Source organism: Tupaia chinensis, unplaced genomic scaffold (assembly GCF_000334495.1).
Source record: "Tupaia chinensis unplaced genomic scaffold, TupChi_1.0 Scaffold000061_1, whole genome shotgun sequence".
NCBI lineage: Eukaryota > Metazoa > Chordata > Mammalia > Scandentia > Tupaiidae > Tupaia > Tupaia belangeri.
Genome location: NW_006159519.1, coordinates 1,038,622 through 1,062,330, shown reverse-complemented (window position 1 = coordinate 1,062,330; position 23,709 = coordinate 1,038,622). Strand labels below are relative to the sequence as shown.

At 43.2% G+C, this 23,709-nt stretch overlaps 1 protein-coding gene across 1 annotated transcript in view; it reads left to right on the top strand.

Moving 5' to 3' along the window:
* Positions 1-17,521, top strand: part of FNTA (farnesyltransferase, CAAX box, subunit alpha) — a gene marked incomplete at its 5' end in the record, with an annotated part of 29,307 nt that extends 11,786 nt beyond the window's left edge. The window contains 5 exon segments of the mRNA XM_006141638.3: positions 4,344-4,470; positions 6,707-6,855; positions 15,692-15,754; positions 16,422-16,593; positions 16,880-17,521. Of these exon segments, the coding sequence (XP_006141700.2) occupies positions 4,344-4,470; positions 6,707-6,855; positions 15,692-15,754; positions 16,422-16,593; positions 16,880-17,002 (634 nt within the window).
* Positions 17,522-23,709: the final 6,188 nt, after the last annotated feature.

Sequence of the window (23,709 nt, the reverse complement as noted above, 5' to 3'; positions counted from 1 at the left end):
AATGGATGATGAGATTATAGGGAAATTTTTGGGTTTTGGTGTGTGTGTAGTTTTTGTAACTTATGTTGGAGCTAATGTTACCTGCCTCATAGGATTATTAGGAGAATTAAAGATATAACTTCATCGTTAGTGATCAACAGGGTACCTGACCCTGGTTCACACTCATATATTATCTGCTGTTTTTCAGAGTTTCGGCATCAGTATGCAATACTGCTATCACTGGAAAAATTTTGATTGAAAAATCTGAAATAGATTTCCTCTTTAGTATGTTATAAAATGACTGATTTTTTTATTCCTTTGTTTATCAAAATAAAAAACTTTTATTGATGCTTGCAATACAAAGATGAACCAAACATAGTCTAAAGGAAAACAAATAATAAGGCCAGTTATTTTGCAGAGCAGCGTAGAAAGCATAATGGTAAAGTTTTCATAGGCTGTGTCTGTTCTAGGAATGAAGCCCCCAAGGTAACTCGGACAAGAATATGGAGATTGTTATGGGCGGGGGTAGCAGAACACAGCAGGAAAAAAGAGAAAGGTTGTGGAACAGGAGGACAGAGAACAAGAAAGAAAGAAAGAGAGTTTGGACAGTACCCAGCTTATAGCGAGTCGCCCGTGAATGGTAACTGCTATGGCTGTTACTGGTGCTGGGGTGGGGAAGGTGGCAAAGGAGAAGTGGCAGCATGGCATTCCGCCATGAGCTGGCTCCTCTTTGCCACTGAGTGCCGGCTCACCGTGCCGGAGTTAGCATTGTTTTGTCTTTTTTGCAACCAGGAAGGATGGACTGGAGTAGGTTCACAGTCCTGGAGGTGGATAGGCCATTGCAGTGGTATAGGATAGAAGAAATGGGGCTTCAAATGTGATGAGTATATTTGGAAATACATTTCAAAATGAAAGCAACTGGTTTTGAAGTTTAATTTATTGAGGAAGTGACAGAGAAGACTGACACCTATATTTCTGACCTGACAACTAGCGAATGGTGGTGCCATCTGCTTGGAGAATTTAGGAGGCAGAACTGTGTTTTGGGGGAAAAGATGGGGCTGGTATTAGGCAGTGGAGTTTAACGTGCTTCTGGAAAACCTGTGTAAGGCTGTCAGGTCAGTGGTTGAAGGATACTCGTCTAGAGTGAGAAGCAGTAGGGAGTCGGAGCAAGATGTGGGGCTGTCTGCTTCCTGACAGTGGTTGCTGAGGTCCTAGTTGTGAACGAGGTGCTCAGACAGAATTAGGCTGGAGAACAGCACTGAGCACAGTCATTGAGAAGCAGAGACGTGTTCCTGGGTGGGTGAGAACATGTTGCAGAAATCAAAAAGAAGAGAGTTCAAGAGAAAGGAATGGGGACCAGCAGTTAGCATAATGGCTATGTCGCTGAACTCCCACGTAGTTGACCGCGGTTCGCATCCCGAACCCAGTGGCTTAAAACTCAGGTTGCTCGTGTGCATGTATGCCCAAGATCCCGAGAGGAGAATGAGGAGAAGGGATTGCGGTGTGGCCATCCCCCTGGGGGGTGATTTCTCGCTTTCTGTCTCTTTGTCTCTCTCTGTCTGGCAAGCGTACGCGCCCTATGGCAAAAACCTCTTAAAAAAAAAAAAGGAGAAAGGAGTGGATATCGGTATCAACCACTGGAGAGAGGTCAAAGAAGTTAGGAGTGAAAACTGAGTGACCAGTGGATTAGTTCGATGGTAGCTAAACTCCCACAGGGTTGGGGGTGGGTGACCGGGTGGGCAGGAGGGAAGTGGTGGGAAGAGGAAAGAAGTCACAGCAGTGGGCCGGATTGTAGATGAGAGACGAAGAAATTTGGTTGTTGAGAAATAAAGACAGCAAGGTCAGGCCTGTGTTTTTGTCTTTTTTTCCAAGGTGGTAAGGACTTCATAGTGAGGGGAGAGTGTTTATACAAAAGGTAGGTTGAGAATTCTGGAGGAAAAGGGAAGTAGAGTGAAGGCTTTTAGTTGGGAAGGGGCCATTGCATAGATCACTGTAGGAGGATACCTTCCTCCTAAATGTGGACAGACGAGGGTGCGAGCTGCCCTCTGGCACATGGATGATGGTAACTTGCATCATCAAATGCTATCCACAGGTAGTTGGTACCATGCATAGGTAATTAATTTCAAAGAACTAGATCATACGGACCTAACAGTGAATGATTGGCATTATTGGGTAAAAAATTAAAGGGGTAACTGGTGTACACACCTGTGTTTGAAGAGTGTTAACTTTACCACTATAGCTTCTTCATGTGTAACTGGAGGTTTCTGCATTCCTAATTCCTAAAAACTGCATTATAGGATAGTCCTTTCAGTGATAAGAGATTATCTACAGTTTTAGACCCTCACTGAAAAGTTACTTGCCATGTGGAATTAAGGTGCTTTTTATATAAAAATCTATAGCTATAAAATCTTGATGTCACGGGGACCAGCAGGTGGCATGGTGGTTAAGGTGCTGGACACTCCTACATGGCTGACCACGGTTCAAGTCCTAGATCTGGGGGCTTACTTTCTCACTTTCCCTCTCTTTCTGTCTGTGTGTGTGTGTGTCTCTCTCTCTCTGGTCAAATTAAAAAAAAGAATGAATAAATTTTAAAAATCTAGATGTCACAAATGTTCTCCATACTTATTTCTAGTTTTTGCTCAAGAGAAATCTAGATACTACAGTACCTTGTCACTCATTGTAGGAAAATCAAAACAAACCACCTGAAGCAGCGCTATTGGAAACCCAGCAGTTTTTAATTACGGTACATTTTAGTTCCTTTTATAGCCGGTGTAGTACAAGTAGTGCAGATCCCGCATGCTCATTGCTGACCGCCTTTCACTCCATTCTCACTGCACATCTATGCTAGTGGGTAAACCCTTGTGTTTAATATTCTTTAACTCAGAACATCAGAAAGACATTCATGTTTTGTTCCAAGGAGACAATTTGATACACCAAAGGACCTAATTTGTAACCTTTTCCTGAATTATAGAATTTATTAGGAACTTGAAAAAATAAAATGCTAGTACTATTCACTGACAGCCCTTTAGAAACCTTTCCTCCTAGGATCTTCTTGGTATATCTTGTCATAAGATTCTGTACGGTGAGTTTTTAACTTTTTTATGCATATGGAATAGGTCATTTGTTTAGCATTAGATCTTTCCCTTTCTTCTATAATTCTTCACAGTATAATGAATACTAGATTTTTTTTAAAAATCTGCTTTATCGAACTGTACTTCACATACACATTTTACTCGTTTGTAGTGTACAATTTGTTGGTTTTTGGTATATTTACATATATGTGCAAACCGCACTACAGTGAATTTTTGAATGTTTTCACTAATAGATTTTTATAAGTTTTTAGCTTGGGACCAGCAGTTGGTGTAATGGCTATGTCACTGGACTCCCATGTAGTCAACTGTAGTTTGAGTCCCGGACCTGGTGGCTTAAACTCACACCAGGCATGTGTGCGTTTGTGCCTGAGATCCTGAGAGGAAAATGGAGGAGAAGGGATTGCAGAAGGGATTGGAGCATGGCCATTCCCCCTGGGAGCGATTTCCCACTTTCTGTCTCTATTTCTGGCGAGCACACATCCCCTATAGTAAAAACCTCTCAAAAAATATATACATATATTTCAGGAAAAACATTTTATAAAAACGGAATCCAGTATAAAACTCTGAGAAGTATTTTCCTAGTACAGAAACTCCTTTTTTTTTTTTTTTTTTTTTTTCTATGGAGCATGGGCACCACCCATATGGAGCATGTGCACTCACCAGAGAGATGGAAAGTGAGAATCATCCCCCAGCGGGGATGGCTGTGCCACAGTCCCTTCTCCATTCTCCTCGGTATTTTGGGCACGCACACACGTGCCAGCATGAGATTTAAGCCGCTGGTCCCAGACCCAAGCAGTGTAACCATTACACCATCTGCTGGTCCCCAGAAACTCCTCTTTTGACAGACTTGGAACTTGTCTCAGCTGCTGATCAGGTAGAAATGAATTCAGTTCTGCCCACTAACTGGTGTAATAATGGGAGGTTGCTTGGGGATACTTTAGACGTATGGAACACTGACAGACTGTGTAAGTAGAGAAAACACAGACTCTTGTGCCCAGCAAAAGATGACTCTACCTCCAGATTTAGCCTGAGATAAACCTCTTAGCCCCAGGTATCTTACAAGTCACGATTTTTTGTTTCTCGACTTTCTTTAGTGTTGTGGAATTTTTTTCTCTCTTTCGTGTTATCGTTCTTCTCCAGTGGAATCTTGAGAGTAAGAGATGGATTTTTGTGTTGGAGTGTCCTTCCACACCATCTAGATCAATACATGCAGCTGTTATTTTAGGCTTTGAATGAATTAACAGAAACCTCTCTCTCTTCTCTGGACTTCAGGCACCATAGGCGAGTTTTAGTGGAATGGCTGAAAGACCCATCTCAGGAGCTGGAGTTTATTGCTGATATTCTCAATCAGGATGCAAAGAATTACCATGCCTGGCAGCACCGACAGTGGGTTATTCAGGTATTGCCTTTTTTGTTACTGTGTTTTTCAAATTTTAATTTTTTTTAGCTGAATTAAATAACTAAAGTTACTATTAAAGTATAATTTTAAACCAAAACACAGTAGATTATTACATAAAATAATAATTACAAATTATTAAGGTATTGAATTAAAACCCAACAACTTTCAGGTTGGTTAACCTCTCTCTAAGCTCTTTGGCTCTGTAGGGGAGGAGCTTCATAGTGAAGAATAGGAAACTTAATATTTTTTAGATTGAATTTACATAATACCTTATATTTGCTAATAAGTATGAAAAATAGTAAAGTAATATAGTTGTATTTTAATTAACAAGAACAAATTACATAAGTTTTGTATATAAACTTTGGAATATGACTTTTCAGTATTATATATTTTATTTTTAACTATGTGTTAAAATTGTATGCTAAATCTTGAGTAGTTACAACTCCCACTTGGTATTTCATCTCTTACAGTAAACAATTCTAGTATTGTTTTCTGTGAATTTTTTTCAGGGATTACTACTTTCTGTACTTCCGTTATACCAAGTATATTGTACCAAAATTTTTTACTTAAAATGTTAAAGTTTTCCAGATTGATTGAAAGGATACATTTTCTAAAGATTCAGTATTTTTAGTTTTTTAATGAAAACTTTAGTCATATGAAAGTATATATTATAGGGGCCAGCAAGTGGTGAGGTGGATGGGGTGCTGGACTCCCAAATAGCTGACTTCAGTTCAAGTCCCAGACCCAGTGGCTTGAAAATCACGGGGGCTGGCAGGTGGCATGGTGGGTAAGGGCGCTGGACTCCCACATAGCCAACCGTAGTTCAAGTCCCAGACCTGGCAGCTTGCTTTCCAACTCTCTCTCATCTTTCTCTGGCACAACCCATGTGAACTAAATAAATAAATAAATCTTTAAAAAAAAAGATTCCAAAATATGCCTCAGTTGTGTTGTAGTAACCCCTTGGTTTGTGTTACAAGATTAGTACATAGTCTGCACGCTAATATCACTCAACTCCAGCACTTACCAACACGCAGGAGTTTTCACAGAAAGGTTACCTTTCCTGATGCATTATTTTTATCACCTATAAAATCAAAGATTATCATTAAGATTCTTAATTGTTTGCTGTTATTAAATAAGAAATACAACTCCAGGCCCACCCATGGTGGCACAAGTGGTTAGAGCACTACTGCGTGAGGCTGCGGCCACGTAGGAGGCCCATGTTTAGTTCCCAGACCAACCTAAAGCAGGCTTGTGACCCTACCTAACGAGGAGGTTGGTGCAGAGGATCACAATGGGAAGACCGTGTGGAAATACCTGTCTCTGCTGCCTCCTCCTGCGTGTATGCCTTTTCTCTTCAAAAAAAAAAAAAAGTGTGTGTATACGTGTGTCTGTCTGTTTGTCTGTCTGTCTTCATTAGCTTTTTCATAGTTAACGTCTCTAACTTTTGAAGCATTTGTAAGTTTTGGCCATTTTTTTTGCAATTATGTGTTGGTTCTCTTCCTCTTTTTTTTTTTCCCTTTTAATTAAAGTAGCTTTATGGACCAAGTGGTGGTATGGGGGTTCAGGTGGCTGGATCCCACATAGGCACCTGCACAGTTGGAGTCCCAGACCCGGTAGCTTGAAAAACATGCCACACGGATGCGTGTGTATTCCCAGAATCCTGAAAGGAGACATGGAAAAGCGGTTGTGCTGTGACCATCCCCATGGGGGCTGCTTTCTCTCTTCCCCTCTCTCAGGGGCACGGCCACACTGCTATCCCTTCTCCAGTCTCCTCTTGCAATTTTGGGCACACACACACACACACACGTGCCCAGCATGAGTTCTGAGCCACTGGGTCTGGGACTTGCACTGCACTCGACTCCGTGGGAGTCCAGCCACGTAACCATTACACTATATGCTGGTCCCTCTACATGCGTCTTAATGAATTTTATCACGTATGTACGTTTTTAATGCTGCCCCTTTCTAATGTTATATGTACTAAAGCTACTCCTTTTGGTAGTGAGTTTTCCCTCTGAATTTTCTTTGATGCCTTCTTTCCTGCTCTCCCTATATCTTCCCAGGCTTTACTCTCAATTTCGTATTTTTATCTTCTTCCATTTCCTTGACTTGAAGTTATCACTTCCCTCCAGATATGTGCTAAATCCTACATCTTCAGTTCTACATTCTTCACTAAAGTTTTACTTATTTTTATTACTTATAATGGGGCATTTCTAATTGGATTTTGTTTTTCTTTTAGGAATTTAAACTTTGGGATAATGAGCTGCAGTATGTAGACCAACTTCTCAAAGAGGATGTGAGAAATAATTCTGTTTGGAACCAAAGATACTTTGTCATTTCTAACACCACTGGCTACAATGACCGTGCTGTATTGGACAGAGAAGTCCAGTTAGTAATCTCCTTTACTTGCTCATCTCTTTAAAAAAAAAATTCCCTCCTTTTCAGCTCCCAGACAGTAAGAATACAGCAAATTTCAAAACTTTCTCAGATCCTAAACTCATGGAACTAAAATAGGATACAGTACTGAGATGAAATATAATAACGATAAATCTCTTAATATTATACTTCTGTTTTGAAAGGTTAGGTTTCTTGAAATATTGATAGTAGAGACTAAAAAAGAAACCAGATTTCACAGAGTGTCTAGGAAGTTGTACTTTAAAACCATCTCACTTAATATGGTTGCATTTTATTTATTTTTTCTTTTAAGAGAGGTTTTGCTATAGGGCATGTGTGCTCGCCAGAGACAGAAAGACAGAAAGCAAGAAATCACCCCCTAGGGAGGATGGCCATGCTGCAATCCCTTCTCTTCCAGTCCCTTCTCAGGATTTTGTGTACAAACGGGACTCAAGCCACAGTCAACTATGTGGGAGTTCAGTGACGTAACCATTATGCCATCTGCTGGTCCCAGTGCTGTTGCATTTTTAGATGAGTCTCCAGATGCCGTGTTCTCAGGTAGAGGCTTGTGGGCCACATAACTGCTTGTGGTGAGTTGTGTTGTGTATGGCAGAGCATCTAGCAGCATCCCTGATCTTGAACAAAATGTCTCTAGACATTGTCTAATGTTCCCTGGAGGGCAGAGTCATCCCTGGTTGAGAACCACTGTGAAAAACTATTCTGAGAGCTAGAGATCTATGAGTTGGCATGAATTTCTATATTATACCCATAAAGATCATTACCCACTTGCCTTCTGACCTCAGTTTTTCATTTTGCCTCAGTATTTGTTTCAGTTTGACTGTGTTTATTGTTTTTAAAACCTGATGAGACTGTAGTTACCATTTTAATTATAAAAATTGTTTTAAGAGTCAAATGATGGCGCAGTGATAACACAACGGGATCCACATGGGAAAGGTCCTGGGTCTGTGTCCTGAGGCCTCCCTGAGGATGCTGGGTGCATGTCTGCCTGTGATCTGGGCCAGCTGAGACTAGGGGTGCAGTGTGAGGATCTCATTGGGGTGCCCCTTATCTCTTTCTTGAAAGAAATTAAAAAAAAAAAAAAAAAACTTCTAGAAGATTGTTTTAGCAGCTACCGAGAAGAGCTGCAAATACTAATTTGTGCTCGGTCAGTACCTACATGTGGTTATTGCCTGTGAGATTGGAGAATACATACGAAGAACATTTCCATCATCACAGAAAGTTCTGTTGAGTAGTATCGATCCAAAGACAGCAGTAGACTTGCTGAAATGCTTTTGGTTTTTTATCTTGAATGTTTTTTTATTTCCCTCGGTTAATTTTGTAATTTTGCTTATACAGAACCTAGGCATTTTATGCTAGGATTTTCCTTAAGATACTTTGTGCAGAAAATGGTCAGCAGAGGTCTGGATTAGCTGTCTTTTGAAGTGACTGCATATTGGGTTGACTGCTGGTTGACTGGCATCTAGGAATTCTGCTTTTGAAGCTTCCCTGTAGTACTGAGTAATGGGTGTTTGCTGTGCCGGAGGTACTGAATTTTATTATGCCGGCCTGCCGGGGTTTCTCCGTTGTTTTGCTTGTTCATTTTATGTCCACTCACCAGAGAAAGAGAAGGCACTCCCCAGTGGGGTATAATCAAGCTGCAGTCCTTTGTCCTCCATTTCTCAACCCCATCAGGATTTTGGGCATGCACCTGGCATGATTTTCAGGTTGCTGGGACCAAGATTCAGGATTTAAACTGTGGTCAGCCATGTGGGATCTGGTTTTCTATGCAGAATGCTAAACTTCTGTTACAGGGCCAGCCCACATCTTGGACTTTTGAAATTTTACCTCAGAGATAGCCTTTTTTATGTCGCTTACTTGGGGACCTTTGAAATTTTTGGATCTGGGGCCGGCAGGTGGCGTGGTGGTTAAGAGTACTTGATTCCCGCGTGGCTGACCATGGTTCAAGTCCTGGACCTGGTGGCTTGCTTTCTCACCTCTCTCTCTCTCTTTTTTTCCTCTCTCTCTCTCTCTCTCTCTCTCTCTCTCTCTCTCTCTCTCTCTGTCTTTCTCTGTCCCTTTCTGGTCAAATAACTAAAGCAAATATATAAAATAAAGCTCAATAAAATAAAATTTTAAAAAAGATATTCATCTAGATGTCTATATTATTTCCAAGACAATATTATTGCTATTATTTCATTAAATACATTTTCTCTGCCTTTGCCCACCTGCCCATCTCTTCCCATCTGGCACGAATATAATGCCAGGTTTTGTTTTTTTTTTTTTTTTTTTTTTTGGCTTTATGGTGGTGTCCCACAAATCTAATACATTTCATTTTATTTTTTCTTTCTTTTTTTTTTAAGTTTACTTGTTTATTTCTTCCATGAAAAAGACAGAGACAGGCGTCTCCACCAAGGTCTCCACACCCCAAGGCTTAGCCACCCCAGGTCATGGGCACGTGGACACCCCCAGAGTGCGCAGGGAGTCCCAGGCCCTTCCCAGGGCTATCCGGTTGCAGTTGCCACTGGGCCACCACCTGGCCTCTCTCTCTTTCTGGTTGTGTTATTTCAGATGACCTATCTTCAAGTTCAGACATTCTTTCTGCTGCTTGATTTAGTCTGTTGTTGATGTTTTCAGTCTTATTTTTTATTTTGTTTATTGAATTTGTCATTTATATATATGTTTTTTTAAGAATTATTTATTTATTTATTTGCTTATTTTAATTTGACCAGAGAGGGATAGAGTGAGAGAGAGACGAAAAGTGAGAAAAGAAGCTGCCAGGTCTGGGACTCGAACCGTTGTTGGCCATGTGTGAGTCCAGCACTGCCAACCACCACACCACTTGCTGGCCCCCTCTGAATTTCTTCAAGGTCATTAGTTTGAGTTTCTTTTGAGGCAGTTCATAGATTTCTTTGTGGTCTATTACTAGAAAATTAATGTTTTCCTTCAGGAGTTTCATGTTATCTTGCTTTTTCATGTTTCTTGTGTCCCTACATTAATATGTGTGCATCTGATAGAAAGGTGCCTCCACTAATTTTGTAGTACGACTTTTATGGTGAAAAACTTTCTCCTGGTTATGGGTTCTGGGACGTCAGTTGTGTAGGGTGTGTTGGCTTTGGTTCTGGGGGGACAAACAGTATAGTCTCTGTGCAGCTTCTTCAGCTGTGTTCATTGTCAGCAATGTGTGTGAGCACCTCGGTGGTCTGCACTGTAGGGATTTGTGGTTGTGGATCATATAGCTCTCGTAAAGCAGGGCAGTTTTGTGAGTGGGTGTAGTTCACCTGCGTCTTTGGGTATGGATCGAGACAGAGGGTAAGCTGTGGGCTGGGAGGATGGGCCAGTGGCCGACCTGTCTTAATGGACCCTGGTTGAGCAGGCCTGCTTTCCATGCTGGAGCATGACTGGGCACGGGGCCACTTGCCACCTGTCTGTTGGTGTGGGTTCTGGCTTGTTGGGGCTGCTTGTTGGTTTGGTGTGTGGCTAGGCATGGGCTATGGGTGAGCCAAGCCTCAAGATGATGCTCAGAGCAGAGCCTGGAGAGGGAGAACAGAATACGGCAGGACTTCCTGTATGAGATTTTGCAGTGATGTGGACGCCACAGCAGTTCCCAAGAGTGGGCTCAGGACTCAAAGACGTCAAGTGTCTGTGATATCAGTGGGATTTCTGGGAGTCTTCTGCTCACCTTTTCCCACTGCAAGAAGTCCCTTTGTCTTCTAACTACTGTCTGTTGTGGGGCAGGAGCGTGTGGAGCAGGAGATGTCGGGTGCTTCTGTTGTTTTATGCACACACCTTGAGTCTCCACTCACCATGGCTTCTCAGCACTTCCCTGCTGCATGCCAGCACTCTCCCTCATTACTCTGGGTAAAGTGGTGCTCACTCTCTTTTTTTTTTTTTTTTTTTTTTGCGTGGGGGCAATATCCCAAGCCCCTTTAGTCAGCCATCTAGCTGAAAGTCTACATTTTATTATTCTCAACCTAAATACTGGGACTTAAGTAGAGAAAATTCAGCCTCTATTTTCAGCACTTTTTTTTTTTGGAGAGATTTTCACTGTAAGGCGCATGCACTCGCCAGACAGAGAGAGACATTAGAGACAGAAAGCGAGAAATCACCCCCGAGGGGGGGTGGTCAGGCTGCAATCCCTTCTCCTCCATTCTCCTCTCCTGATCTTGGGCATGCACGCACACGCACCCAGTGTGAGTTTTAAGCCACCAGGTACGGGACACAAACCGCAGTCAACTACGTGGGAGTCCAGCAACATAGCCATTACGCTAACTGCTGGTTCCCATCAGCACTTTTATTTATTACTGTTTTTTCCCTGTTAGTATTCTGGGACCAGCAGATGGTGTAATGGTTATGTCTCTGGACTCCCATGTAGTCGACCTGGTAGCTTAAAACTCATGCCGGGTGCATGTGTGTGCATGTCCAAGATCTGGAGAGGAGGATGGAGGAGAAGGGATTGTGATGGGGCCATCCCCTCTTGGGGGTGATTTCTCACTTTCTGTCTCTCTGTCTCTCCGGTGAGCACATGTGCCCTATAACAACAATCTCTTTCTCTCTCTCAAAAAAAAAAAAAGGAGTTGTTATTCTAATGTTTGTATTTAAAGTATATGTATTCTGTCTGGTGTGGTGGTTTGTGCCTGTATTTCTAGCTACTTGGGAAGCTGAAGCAGGAGGGTTACAACATAGTGAGACTGTCAAAAAGGTAAAAATAAACAAATCAAACAACTCTTAAGGAAAGCAAAGCTTTCTTGCAAAAAGATAGAATGCTTCTGGTTTTACCATCTTGAACTCACCCAATTAACAGTTAATAGAATATTACACATTCTTTATTTACTGTGATTTACATCCTTAGGTTAGGGGTAACAAGATAGTAAAAAAAATTGAATATGAGAAGTTTGGAAAATGCAGACTTCTCTCAGCCTTTATAGAGGCTGATCACTGGCTTTTTAATACCAAATAGAAATAATCAGCCAAGAACCTACAGTAGTTTTCTATACCTAAGGTTTTACCCCCTCGGAATGGGTAAAAGGAATGCCTCAAATGTTAATAGTAAGGGTAGTTATCTAAATACACAGTTTAATAAATAATTTTTTTGTGTGAGAGAGAGAGAGAGATTTGTACTACAGGGCACACGCAGTTGCTGGAGACAGAGCTGGAAAGCGAGCAGTGGCCCCCGGGTGTATGGCCATGCTGCAGTCCACTTTGCTCTTGGAATTTGGGGCACTTATGAACATGCACCCGGTGTGATTTTTTTTTTTTTTTTTTAGAAATCATTTTATTTGACTTTGTTTATCCATTTACCTATTTATTTTAATTTGACCAGAAAAGGATAGAGCAAGAGAGAGAGAGAGATAAAGCCCCTCAAACCACAGTTTGCCATGTGGGAGTCCAGTGCCCTTAACCACTGCATCACCTTCCTGCCTCTTGTTTCTTTTTTTAAAGAGAGTTTGGCTATAGGGCACATGCGCTCGCTTGAGGTGTGGGGTGGGGGTGGGGTGGGATGCAGAGAGACAGAAAGCAAGAAATCACCCCCAAGAAGGGATGGCCCTGCTGCAATCCCTTCTCTATTCCTCTCTCAGGACTTTGAGCACAAGCCCGGCTTGAGTTTTAAGCCGTGGGATCCAGGACTAGGAACTGCAGTCGACCATGTGGGAGTCCTGCAACGTAACATTATGCTATCTGCTGCTCTCGGTAATTAATTATTTTAACTCCAGGAATGTATTGGGTTGTGGGAAAAGTCATGACACATTTTGCAGGTGTTCTAGTTTTGTTCTTTTTTTTTTTCTGTTATTTCCCTCTTATTAGAGAAGTAATGAAGTTTGGGAACCAGCAGTTAGCGTAATGGCTATGTCGCTGGACTCTCATGTAGTCGACCGCGGTTCGTGTCCCGGACCTGGTGGCTTAAAACCCACGCCGGGTACGTGTGCGTGCGTGCCCAAGATCCCAAGAGGAGAATGGAGGAGAAGGGATTGCGGCATGACCATCCCCCCTGGGGGGTGACTTCTCGCTTTCTGTCTCTCTCTATCTGTCTGGTGAGCGCACGCACCCTATAGTGAAAAACCTCTCAAAAAAAAAGAAAAGAAAAGTAATGAAGTTTACTTGTGGGGAAAATTGTACTAAATTATATAAAGTAAAAAGTCAGTCTTGGAGGAACCAGCATATGGCATAATGGCTATGTCGCTGGACTCCCATGTAGTCAACTGTGGTTCGAGTCCTGGACCTGGTGGCTTAAACTCACGCTGGGCGTGTGTGCGTGCATGCGTGCCCAAGATCCCAAGAGGAGAATGGAGGAGAAGGGATTACAGCATGGCTGTCCTCCCCAGGGGTTGATTTCTCATTTTCTGTCTTTTCTGTCTTTCTGGCGAGTATTCGGGGCCAGCAGGTGGCATGGTAGTTGGGGGTGCCGGACTCCCATGTGGCCAACTGTTGTTCAAGTCCCAGACTTGGCAGCTTGCTCTCTCTCCCTTTCTCCTCTCCCTTCCTTACTCACTCTCCCTCTCTTTCTGGTGAATGCATGTGCTCCATAGCAAATTTTTTAAAATGATCAATTTATTTATTAAAATTATTAAAGAATCAATTATTAAATAATTATTTTTTTAAAGTCAGTCTCATTTTCGCACTCCGAGCATTTCATTCTCTAGAGTAAGGTTTGAATACTTCCAAACCTTGACATTAATTTGCAAACACTTATGCACAGCAACAGAGGCAGTTATGTTATAGGCATAGCATTTAAGAATTATTTATTCAACTTTGTTTATTTTAATTTGATCAGAGAGGGACATAGAGCGAGGGAGGGGAAAGTGAGAAAGTAAGCTACCAGGTCTGGGACTCATACCACGGGGCATGTGAGGGTCCAGCACCCTTAATTAACCCCCACGCCACCTGCTGGCCCCATAGGAATAGCTTTTTTCACTTAATGTGTCATGGCCATATTTTCATATGCTTATACAATTCTATTAGTAATAGCACTTAACTAAACATTTATTGCATGCCAGGGGTTTTTCATTTTCACAACAGCTAACTGAGGTGTGAGGCATTCTGTGAAGGACTTGGGGCTCCGAGTAATTCTATAATTTGCCTACGAGCATTCAAGTTGAAAGGGCAGGGCCAGCAGGCAATGTAGTGGTTATGCACAGGACTCCCACCCGGCCTACCTCAGTGTGAGTCCGGGACCCGGCAGCCTGAGAATCACACTGGGCAAGTGTGCTTGCATGCCCGAGGTCCCTGGACCCTGGGGAGAATGGAGGAGAAGGGATTCGAGGTGGGACCACCCCATGGGGTTGTGGTTTATCATTTTTCCCATCTCTCTCTCCTCCCTCCAGGGAGGGCATGTGCCCTATGGCAAAAACCAAAAGAAAAAAAAAATTGGCAGAAGTAGGATTTGAAGCCTGGCAGTCTGACCTCAAAGTCCATGTTTTAGCCATTAAAACAGATAACACTGGGGACCAGCGAGTGGCATGGTAGTTAAGGCTCTGGACACTCCTACATAGCCAGCTACGGTTTGAGTCCCGGACCTGGTGACTTGCTGTCTCACTTTCTCTCTCTCTCTGGCCAAATTAAAATAAACGAATAACTAAATAAAATTAAATAAATCCTTTAAAAAAAAAAACACAACCCAAACAGATAACACTTTAGTGCGTATGTATGTAAATAAAAATTTAGGTATTGCCAGAATTCTTAATTTTCAATTTAAGACTCTTCTATAAGAATCAGCTAAGACCTCCAGGTTATGGTTTTAAAAATCTTCTACAAGGACCAGCTAAGACACCTACAAGGATATGGTTTTAAAAATTAGGTAGTGTAAAAGTAGCTGGAAAATGTTTTCATATTGTACGAGCTTGTTGCTCCCAGTAGAAAATACCGCCTTGTGACAGTTCTGCAGCAGAACCAAGGTGGCTGAGCTTCAGTCACGTAGGCACCTGAGCAGGTACTAATACATTGCACGAGCAGCCCTCTCCTTCCTCAGAATTCGTAGTACTTGGGTAGGAGTTCTAGTTAATAATCTGGTTAGGGGGCAGAGAAAGGTACGAAGCCTCTTATAGTTTACTGGTAACGTTGTTCTGGAATATGAACAGATACGTGTGTGGGGTTTTTATTTATATTTTTTGTCTATATAATTTCCATGCTGTCTGGTTTTTATTATAATACCTAAGATAATTCTCCTTTTTCAGTGGCTGAGGATATGTCAGGCCTACGTAGATCGTAAATTTTTTCCCCAAAGTTGCTTTACCAATAAAAGAAAGTCTCATTTTAGCTTCCGTTTCCTTCAGAAGAAGAAAGACCTTCCCTTCTGATGAAAGGGAATCTCATTATTTACTGTCTTTTGTGAGTGGAAGTCCTTAGATGAGTTAAGTGTCCTTTCCAGATCTGGACGCAGACACAGGAAGGAGCAGCAGTGCAAGAACTGCTGGTGGTGGAATCGGGGCGCTCTGTCAGTTTAGCTGGGACTTGGAGAGTGCCAGAGGCCACTGAGGGAGGACCGAGAGTACGCATCGTGCTGTGCCACAGTCTCATTAAGGCTGTCTAGGGGCCAGCAGGTATGGCATGGTGGTTGGGGCGGTCGGATTCCCACGTGGCTGACCGTAGTTGGAGTCCCAGACCCGGTAGCTTGAAAATCACGCATATGCCCACATACCCAAGATCCTGAGAGGAGAAGGTATTGCAGCGTGGTCATCCCCTCTTGAGGGTGATTTCACACTGCCCTCTCTCTGTCTCTCTCCTCTCTGGTGAGCGCACGGGCCATAGGGCAAAAGCCTAAAACACAAAAAACTAACCATTGCACTGTTCTTTAAAATGATATATATGTATTTATTTGGGGTTTGTTTTGTTACAGGTACACTCTCGAAATGATTAAACTAGTACCACATAATGAAAGTGCATGGAACTATTTGAAGGGGTAAGAAATTGTTTCTACTCGTTTTATTATTTTTTAGATAATTTTTAAATTTTTTTTTATTTGCAGGGGCATGTGTGCTTACTAGAGGTAAGAGAGAGAGACAGGGAGAGAGGAATACCACCCTCCATCCCCCAGTGGAGTAAGAACCCATCTCGAGAAGCAAGACTCGCTCTCTCCTGGTTTTTCTCTTCACTTTGTAACTTTAGGAGAATGATTTATTTCTGCTTAAATTTTGTGTTGCACAATTAGAAGAAATACTTTTTAAACTATTTTTTAACTAATTTTACTCAACTCTTAATTATTCATGATAAGGCTCACATAATTTAAATTTCATTAATTTCAGCCTCATTTGTTCTAAGAAGTATATTATTTAACTTTATTTATTATTATTTTATTTTATTTTTTTTTTTTTACTTTGACCAGAGAGAGACACAGGGGGTGGACGAAGCAAGAAAGCAAGCCACCAGGTCCAGAACTCAAACTGCAGTCGGCCATGTGGGAGTCCAGCACCCTTAACCACCATGCCACCTGCCAGCCCCAGTCTCATTCATCCTGAATAGGTCTCCTTTTCTTGCTTGTGTTTCAGGGGTTATTTTCTCTTGATCCTTTCAACATTTTTGTTTTTCCTTCTCAAAACTGAGCTTTTTTTTCTTTTTTCATATTTTAGGATTTTGCAGGATCGCGGTCTTTCCAAATATCCCAATCTTTTAAATCAGTTACTTGATTTACAACCAAGTCACAGTTCCCCCTACCTAATTGCCTTTCTTGTGGATATCTATGAAGACATGCTAGAAAACCAATGTGACGACAAGGAGGACATTCTTACTAAAGCACTAGCGGTAAGCTGGTCCGATTTGGTGCTGCTCTGTTTTGATGTACAGAATTGACTCTGTTCAGTGGCACTTACATCAACGCTCCTTTTCAACACGGGTTACTCAGAAGGCGACCCAGGGAGGGCCATTTCTGATTAGGGCACCATCCACGTCACTGGTGAGCATAGTGTGTGTCTCCAACAGTGTCTCATTTGAGCATGATCTGAGTTAAATTAAGTGTTGGCTCAAAGGCATTTGCCCTTGAAATTGAATCACATATTTACTTTAATAAATTTTTGTTTTTAATTTTTAGTTATGTGAAATTCTAGCTAAAGAAAAGGACACTATAAGAAAGGAATATTGGAGATATATCGGAAGATCTCTTCAAAGCAAACACAGCACAGAAAATGACCCACCAACAAGTGTACAGCAATAACACCATCCAGAAGAACTTGATGAAACGCTTTTATTTTTCTAAAGGACTCTAATCAGGAGTTGAAAAGCTACAGCGAGCATTCCCTCTGCCTGCGGTAGAGCACTGTGCACGGTGTTGCTGTCTAACAAGAACTAAGTGCGATGCTCCTTGGGTGCTGCTGCTATTCGGACTGGCTGAGTCATTTCCTTCTTCTAAAGCAAAGTAATCGGAGGGGGGTGGGAGGAAAAAAGTCTCATAAAGGAACTTTTGTAGTCTTACCAACCTTCAGTCTAATCCCTTAGCATCAGCTCCTCCCTAAATGGTGTCTGTGTCAGGATTTGTAGCAGTAATGGTCAGGTCATGTGTCTGTAATGGATATGAAGTAACTGAAGTTGTAACTTAATTTCGGCCCAGGAAGCAGGGAATACAGTTGTTACATTAGAGCTGCTATGCCACACTCATAGTATCTTGCTATCACTGTAACAAACTAATGCCAAAAGAATGGTTTCATAATAAAATTATAGATCTATCTAAAAAGAATGCCATACTAGTTTGATTTTTTTTTTTAAAAGTAGCATTTAACTATACACAAGGGCTATTGCCTTGGCTTAGGAAAGCAATTGAGAAAGAAAATACTGCCATAAAACTGAAGAGAGCAGAAACATGGCTGTGTTCCAGGAAATGTTAAGTGTTCACATGTGAACTTGACCGCATGCAGCAAAATCCACTCAAGGTAGTTTGAACCACCCATTGTATGTAGCTGGCTGGCAGAATAATTGGCCGATCTTCGAAGTACAGCCCCAAACCTTGCTACAGAACTGTGAGAAGCAGGAACCTGCAGAAAGGAAGCCCCTCCCCCGACTGCCACCCGCAGGACCAGGACTGCCACCTCTGCCTCTCCATGCAAGCCCTCCGCTGCACCTCCCATACAGCATGGCTTCATACAGAAGGCTCGGTTTAGTCATCTGATTGGAAAGAACCTGTACAGCACGAGAAATTACTGCAAAGGGATCTGGGCAATGAAGTTTTAACAATTCAGGAAGGGACCAGCAGTTAGCATAATGGCTGTGTCGCTGAACTCCCAAACCTGGTGACTTAAACTCACGCTGGGCGTGTGTGCATGAGTGCCCAAGATCCCGAGAATGGAGGAGAAGGGATTTGGGCATGGCCATCCCCCCGGGGGGTGATTTCTCGCTTTCTATCACTCTGTCTGTCTTTGTGGTGAGTGTCTGTCTTTGTGGTGAGTGCACTCGCCCTATAGCAAAAAAAAAAAAAAAAGACCTCCCAAAAAAACCCAAAACAAACAAAAACAATTCAGGAAGACATGCCAGGAAGGAGCTGGCCTGTGGAGCTGGTTCTTCATCTTTTCTCAGGATAAACTTAGGAAATAATATTTTAGTACTTTCCACAGTGTTATTTCTAACACTTAAATGTTTGTTTTCAGATCCCAAAAGTCTTATTTCATATTGAAGCCACCATAAAGTATCCCTGTGTAGACGGTTTCAGAGGTTTCATGAACAAAAGCTACATAGAGAAGTGCTCATAAGATAGCATTTGTTGGGGCCGGCAGGTGGCGTGGTGTCTAAAGATGCTGGATTCCCACATGGCCAACTGGGGTTCGAGTCTCAGACCTGTGTGGCTTGCTTTCTCGCCTTCCCTTTCTCTCTCTCTCTTTCTGTCTGATCAAATTAAAAAATAATAACAAGTGGAAATAAATAAGTTTTTTTTTTTTAAAAAAGATAGCATTTGTTTTCAGAATCTGTCACCAGTGTCCTAAAATTGATGGCTGATTCAGGACCGTTGACATAAAGCTCAGAGACTGTTTAATCCATGAGAGCAGTTTGTTTACATTGAGAAATGTAACTGAAGCAGTCTGAATAATTGCAGCAGCCTCTGCACTTGACATTTTCTGCCTGGAGTTTATGTAGCAGTTGATTAATCAGGTGAGGAGGTCCTGGGATATAAGTGTCTCATCGTGGGCTCTATCATCCTAAGGAGGGTCATCTCTTACTGGGCACTGGACATACAGACGTGGCCCCACACTGCTTCGATTGGGCTGGTAATTCTCCGTCTGTGTCTTGGAGGACAGGGCTAGTTCAAAACAGTTTGCCTAGTGCTATCACTGTGCTGCTCCTAGCACTGTCGGTGCAAAGCTGGTGGTTCAAACTGCTAGTGCTTGAGCACAAGTCCAGACAGTATTTGTTGGCATGGTATTCTTCACTGCCATGCGCTTACTGAAGAAGACCCTCGAATCAGTGATTACATACTTTACACACAACACCTGACCCGTACTTTTAGTATCTTAGTGCAGCAGAATGGAAGGATGCATAAACATGTTTATGACTTCCTTGAGGGAAAGTTACTGGTGTAAGCTGTGGGCCGAACAGAACACTTTCGTCACAGAACACATTTTTACTTGAACAAACAACTGACACACCTTGTTTATACTTGATGGCTGTTACACATCCTCTCAAAAACGAGTGAGCTTGTCTACTTCATGGAAAACTACTATTGCTGGTGATAAAATTTGTGCTTTTCAGGCAGAGTATTCATCTGTGGTGAGCTTGCCAGCTGCTCAATACCTACAGGCCTTTCTCATAAAATCAGTGATATTAGCCAATGCCATTTCGTGATACCGTGAAATAAAGTCAGCGATGGGAGGTCTGCAGAACTCACCCAGCATCAGCCAGAGGACAGTTCTGTGATGTCAAGATGATCCATTCAAAGTACAAGATGTACCAGGTACAAAACTCGGATAAGACTGCCGATGCCACGTTGCAACTAACCTTTGAGGAGCAACTGCTTGTCAAATTTTGGTATAGTATCAAAGAAGAATATCCAAAATTTTCTGAAAAGGCTATTAAAATATTGCACTCCCTTTCTGGCTATCAGTAGATAGCTGTGTGCGTTGATTTTCTTCATATATTTTAATCAAAACACCATGTTGCAAGACTGAACATAGAAAATCTAGATACCTTCTATTAAGTCAGACTAAAGAGATATGCAAAAATGTAAAACAATGCCATCTCCATTTTTTTGTAATGTAATTTTCATAAAAGGTATTTTTGTTAACATGTAATGGATTTATGGCTTTACTAGTAAGTAAAAAATTTAAGTGTCAGTATGGTAATCAATACCCACATAAAAGCTGGGATTAGAGAAAGAGTAAAATACCACTCTCTACCCTCAGGTACCTTAGTTGTAAGAGAGACCAATATTTTGCTACCTTTTAAAAAATATTATTTAATTGTGTTTATCCATTTATTATTATTATTTTGCCCAGAGAGAGGGGAGGAAAGTGAGAAAGCAAGCCACCAGATCTGGGACTTGGAACTGTGGTCGACCATGTGGGAATGTCTGGTGCCTTAATCACCACACCACCTGCTGATCCCCATTTTACTACTTTAAAAAAAAACACTGAGGACCAGCAGTTAGCGTAATGGCTATGTTGCTCGCTGAACTCTCATGTAGTTGACTGCAGTTCGAGTCCCGGACCCGGTGGCTTAAACTCATGCCAGGCACATGTGCATGCATGGCCATTCCCCCCAGGGGGTGATTTCTCACTTTCTATCTCTCTCCTTCTGGCAAGTGCACACGCCCTAGCCCACACAGTCTACTACGGTTCGAGTCCCAGACCCGGCAGTCTGCTTTCTCCCTTTCTCTCTCTCTCTGGACAAATTAATAGTAATAATAATAAATGGAAACAAATAATTCTTAAAAAACAAACAAACAAACAAAAAAACACTGGGGACACAAGCAGGAGGGATTATCTACCTGATGGAGTCAAAACCTCACGAAGGAGGACAAATCTGACTAGTCACATCCTTTAAGGAGGCCTTATACTCAGTTTGATAATTGGCTGTATTCCAAATACTAGCCTAAAACTTCCGGGAGTCCAGGATGTTTTCCTCTGGAAGTTACCTTATAAAAAGCAATGTATGGGGCCATCAGATGGCGTAATGTTTATGTGTCTGGACTCCCACATAGGTGACTGCAGTTTGAGTCCCAGACCTGGAGGCTTAAAACTCAGGCCAAGGGGACCAGCCTGGCGTGGTGGTTAAGGTGCTGGACACTCCCACATGACTGACCATAGATCGATACCTGGACCTGGTGGCTTGCTTTCTCACTGTGTCTGTCTCTGGTCAAATTAAAATAAATGAATGAATACAAATTGAAAAAAAAAAGAAAAAAATGCAACAACTCAGGCTAAGTGCATGTGTGTGTGTGCCCAAAATTCTGAGAGGAAAATGGAGAGGGAATTGCGGTGTGGTCATCCCCCTTGAGGAGTGATGTCTTGCTTTCTGTCTCTTTCTGTTTCTCGGGGTAAAGAACACGCCCTATAGCAAAAATCTCTCTCTCAAATACACACACACACACACATATATATATATATATGTTTTAACATATTAATAGGCAAAAGTACATCAAATCAGTGGGTCTCTACCAGGCTGGTTGGTCTTTCTCCTTTTCTTCCTTTTAGAAAATTTGCTATAGGGCATGTGCACTTGCCAGAGAGAGAGGGTAAGTGAGAAAGGACCCTGGAGGGAATGGCCACACCACAATCGCTTCTCCATTCTCCTCTAGGGATTTGGGACAATGCAGGGACATGCCACCAGCATGTTGTTCAACCCACCGGGTCCAGGACTTGAACCGTAGCAATGCGGGATCCAGCCACCTTAACCACTACACCACCATCTTACCCCCTATCGGGTCAGTTTAATAGAAGGTTTCTAATTAGGTTGTATTTCCCATACACGTTGAGATTTTGGTAGTATTTCACATGGTATTTTTGGACAGTATTCTGAGCATTTTGAATATTACGGGACTGATTCTTAATTAAATCCTATGGCGAATGTAGATCATTTTATTTAAGCACGGTCCTGGCTAGTAAAGAATAGGAGGCAGGTTCCAGCTGTCCTGTGGGCTGTATTCCAGGCCAGTTTTCAAAAGCTTCCCAGGCTCACGGGCACCGCTGGGTGGCTAGTCGGGACTTGGCTAGAACTCCACCCACTAGCAGCTCTGAGTCTTTGTCATGCTGATCAGAGTTAGACCCTTCAAGCGGGGATCAAAAGTGACCGAGTTGATAACACGACTCTATGGGGTCGCTTGCTTGATCTGCTCAGTTCCCATTTTCTTCCCAGTATTTTTGGTTCCCCGGTACTTCCTGTTTTAGTCTCTGGCCCGAAAGCTTCCACTTCCGGTTCCACTGGCGAGAAACTGCCCGCTCGCACAATTGTGGCGCAGCAGTGGGAAACCCGTTCTTGGAGCTGTAGCCCCACTGGGGGGAAATTGCTCCGTTGGGGTTTGGACTCCTGCGGCTGTAACAGGTCGTTCCAGAAATCCCTATTCTACTTGGAGCTTTCTTTTTTTTCAGCTGTAAAATTCTTTACCAGGGACCGGCGGATGGTATGGTGGTTAAGGGTGCTGGGCTCCCACATGGCTGACCACGGTTTGAGTCCTGGACCTGGTGGCTTGCTTTTTCACTTCCGTCTCCCTCTCTCACTCTGACCCTCTCTGGTCAAATGAAAATAAATAATTATTTTTTAAAAAATCCTTTATCAACAACGCTCCATTACAGCGCGCTCTCCTGCACATACCCCTTGCCCAGGGAGGACCTAGCTCTGCAGGGCCACCCACAGTGCAGGGACCGAGCTCCAGGACTGGGAGCTGGGTCTTCCTTGGCCAGCCGCAGCTGAAATCCTGATCCTGGCGGGGTGAAAAAGGTGCAGGTGGGTGTCCAAAATCCTGATGGGAAGGAGAAACGGAGGGAAGGGATTGTGTGGTGACCTCGCCCAGTGGCAGGTGCTTTTTCTTCTTCTCTGCCAAGTGCTTGCGCCCTCTGGCACTTAAGAAAAAAAATCCCGCAGAAAAATTCCTAGAAAGAGTTTCTAGGAACAGACAGGAGGAACTGGCACAGGTTATTTCAAGTGCTGCTAGCGCGGTGTGAGGAAACGACGCGCCAACAGCAGGTGATACTGTTGCTTTCCATAGGCAAAGTGGCTCCGTGTGCCAGTACTCATCGTTGGATTGCTAGTACAGGCTCCGTTTAAAAAAAAATTATTTAATTTATTTTAATTTGACCAGAGAGGGGGTGGGGGGGAAGCAAGCCACCAGGTCCGGGACTGGAACCGTGGGCACCCATGTGGAAGTGTCCAGCCCCTTCACCACACCACCCGCTGGTCTCCCAGGCTCCGTTTTTAATCGACATGCTGTTAGTCTATTCATTTCGACCTCGGAAAATGTGTCCGTGTAGGTAACAAGGATTCTACCAGAGGCAGGTTACCTAACCCTTGGCTGACACCGCCCCCGCCCGCCCCCGTTTCCGACCAGGTGACGTGTCCGGCACTAGCTGGGGCGCTCCGTGGCCCCCCAAAGCTCGCTCCTCCGGTGCCGGCCCAGCTGCTGCAGCCGCCTTTGCAGATCCCACTTAGCTAAGCCTCCGGGTTCCCTGGGCCTCTGCGGCCTTTGCCAGGCTTCTCAGGGCACAGCCGCAGCTCCCCTCTATGCCTGGACCCACACAGGGGGACACAGCACGTCCTCACAGGCTCCTTGGGAGCAGCCAGGAGGGGAGACTGCGAAGAGGAGGCGGAGAAGGCGAGGCTAAGAAGGGGAGGAGGGTGGCTGCACCTCGGGCCTGCAGGTGCGCGGCCACCCGCGGGCGCCAGGGGGCGGCCTCGCACTCCCGGGCTGGCTTCCGGCGGCGCCGGCGCAGGAGGCCGCGGCGCGCC